The sequence below is a fragment of the Eurypyga helias genome, unplaced genomic scaffold, assembly GCF_000690775.1.
Source record: "Eurypyga helias isolate BGI_N326 unplaced genomic scaffold, ASM69077v1 scaffold19895, whole genome shotgun sequence".
In the NCBI taxonomy this organism is placed as follows: Eukaryota; Metazoa; Chordata; class Aves; order Eurypygiformes; family Eurypygidae; genus Eurypyga; species Eurypyga helias.
The window spans coordinates 5,679-7,444 of record NW_010249939.1 but is presented as its reverse complement, the minus strand read 5'-3'; the positions used below and the strand labels follow the sequence as shown (position 1 = coordinate 7,444).

At 46.4% G+C, this 1,766-nt stretch overlaps 1 protein-coding gene across 1 annotated transcript in view; it reads right to left on the bottom strand.

The window, feature by feature from the left end:
• Nucleotides 1-265: 265 nt before the first annotated feature.
• Nucleotides 266-1,766, bottom strand: part of MIER1 (mesoderm induction early response 1, transcriptional regulator) — a gene marked incomplete at its 5' end in the record, with an annotated part of 5,760 nt that continues 4,259 nt past the window's right edge. The window contains 2 exons of the mRNA XM_010151544.1: nucleotides 266-591; nucleotides 1,390-1,529. Of these exons, the coding sequence (XP_010149846.1) occupies nucleotides 266-591; nucleotides 1,390-1,529 (466 nt within the window). The remainder of the gene's footprint in view (nucleotides 592-1,389; nucleotides 1,530-1,766) is intronic.

The window sequence follows — 1,766 nt, the reverse complement described above, 5'->3', positions numbered from 1 at the left end:
CTGATTCGTTTCTCAAATACTTAAGAGCTTTAGAGTTCCCAGAACTACGGTTGCCAGCTCTGGGAAATGGAATATTCTCCTACTGCTTTTTCAGCACTGAAAAAAAACCCCCTCCAAATAATCATATCTTAAGAGCCAACTAGAAGGTGTGACGAAAAATCTCAGCAGGCTGTTTTACGAACTGGATTTTGCAAGGTAACCCATCAACCCTGAAAATTTTAGACACCCAAAATTTACTCCAAGGAATAAAATCAGCTCCTAGTATTCAGTCATCCAAAGTTTCTAGTTCTTCAAGCTTCCCATGTGAGTTTGCTTCTTGGAAAAACTCTGAAGACCCTGGGCTCTCTTTTCCGTTGCTGTTAATTCTTCTTCTTTTTAGAGGTCTTTCGGTTTTTTCTTCAAAATCGTTTTCATTTCTTGAAGCTGAATGAGCGAGTTTGGGGTCAATGGAAAGGTTTTCAGTTTCATACCCATTTGTATCCAGATCCGTGTGAGGTGTTTTCTTGCCACTGGCAGGTCCGTTTACATGCAGTCCTTCAGTTTTTGCTTCCTCTTTGTTTGGCAGCTCACCTGGCCCGTTGGCAGACACCCCTAGAGCACAGACATAGCCCAGGAGGGAGAACAGAAGTGTAAGCAGTGGCAGAACCATCAGTGACAGCTCAACAGAGCAGCAGTCAGACTACTCCCAGTGAACTAAAAGGCCTTAGTGGAAGAAGTGAATAAATGTGTTCTGAGCTGGCTCATCTCCCGTTACCACCATAAACTGAGACTTACTCAAAATCTTATTATCACAGGCGGGGAGAGTTGGGGTGTTCAGCCTGGAGAAGGGAAGGCTCCGGGGAGACCTTACAGCACCTTCCAGTGCCAGGGGGGTACTACAGGAAAGCTGGGTGGGGGGTCTTTTGCCAAGGTCAGGGAGTGACAAGACAAGGGGTAACAGGTTTAAACTGGAAGAGGGAGATTGAGATGGGGCATCAGGAAGGAATTCTTCCTGGAGAGGGTGTGGAGCACTGGGACAGGTTGCCCAGAGAAGCTGTGGATGCCCCATCCCTGGAAGTGTCCAAGGCCAGGCTGGATGAGGCTTGGAGCAACCTGGTCTAGTGCAAGGTGGCCCTGCCCATAGCAGGGGGGTTGGAACTAGATGATCTTTAAGGTCCCTTCCAACCCAAACCATTCTAAGGTTCTATGATGCTATAAATATGGGACACTGGCTAAATGCAAACGCAGCTTTTTTTAAAAAATACTTTTAACTGAAAGCTCCTAACACCTTGGAAAATACTTAAAACTAAGATAGGCTTGTTTTCAGAAAGGCAAGCTGAACTTCTCATTTGGCTTGTCATCTGTGACCGTTCGGCAGCTCCATTTTGGAGGCAGAGGGCACGCACTTACCATTCTGATTGCTGTTGCTGGTTGTGCTGTCTTCCCTTTCAGACTGGCTGGTGCTGCTGTTGGAAGTGGTAGGAGGAGGGGACGGAGCTCTACTGGAAGCAGCACTTTCACTTTCATCCAGTAGACGGTCCATATAATCTCTACACAACAGAAACAGCACATTCATCAGTGCCCTTGCTGTGTAAAGGGTTGGTGTTATTTGTACAAAAATATTCACTGCATATGCAGAAGTGAAAAACACCTTTAAAAGAAGGCTCCAGGGAGACCTTATAACACCTTCCAGTCCCTGGGGGGGCTACAAGAAAACTGGGAGGACATTTTACAAGGGCCTGTAGTGACAGGACAAGGGGTAACGGGTTTAAATTGAACGTAGAGGG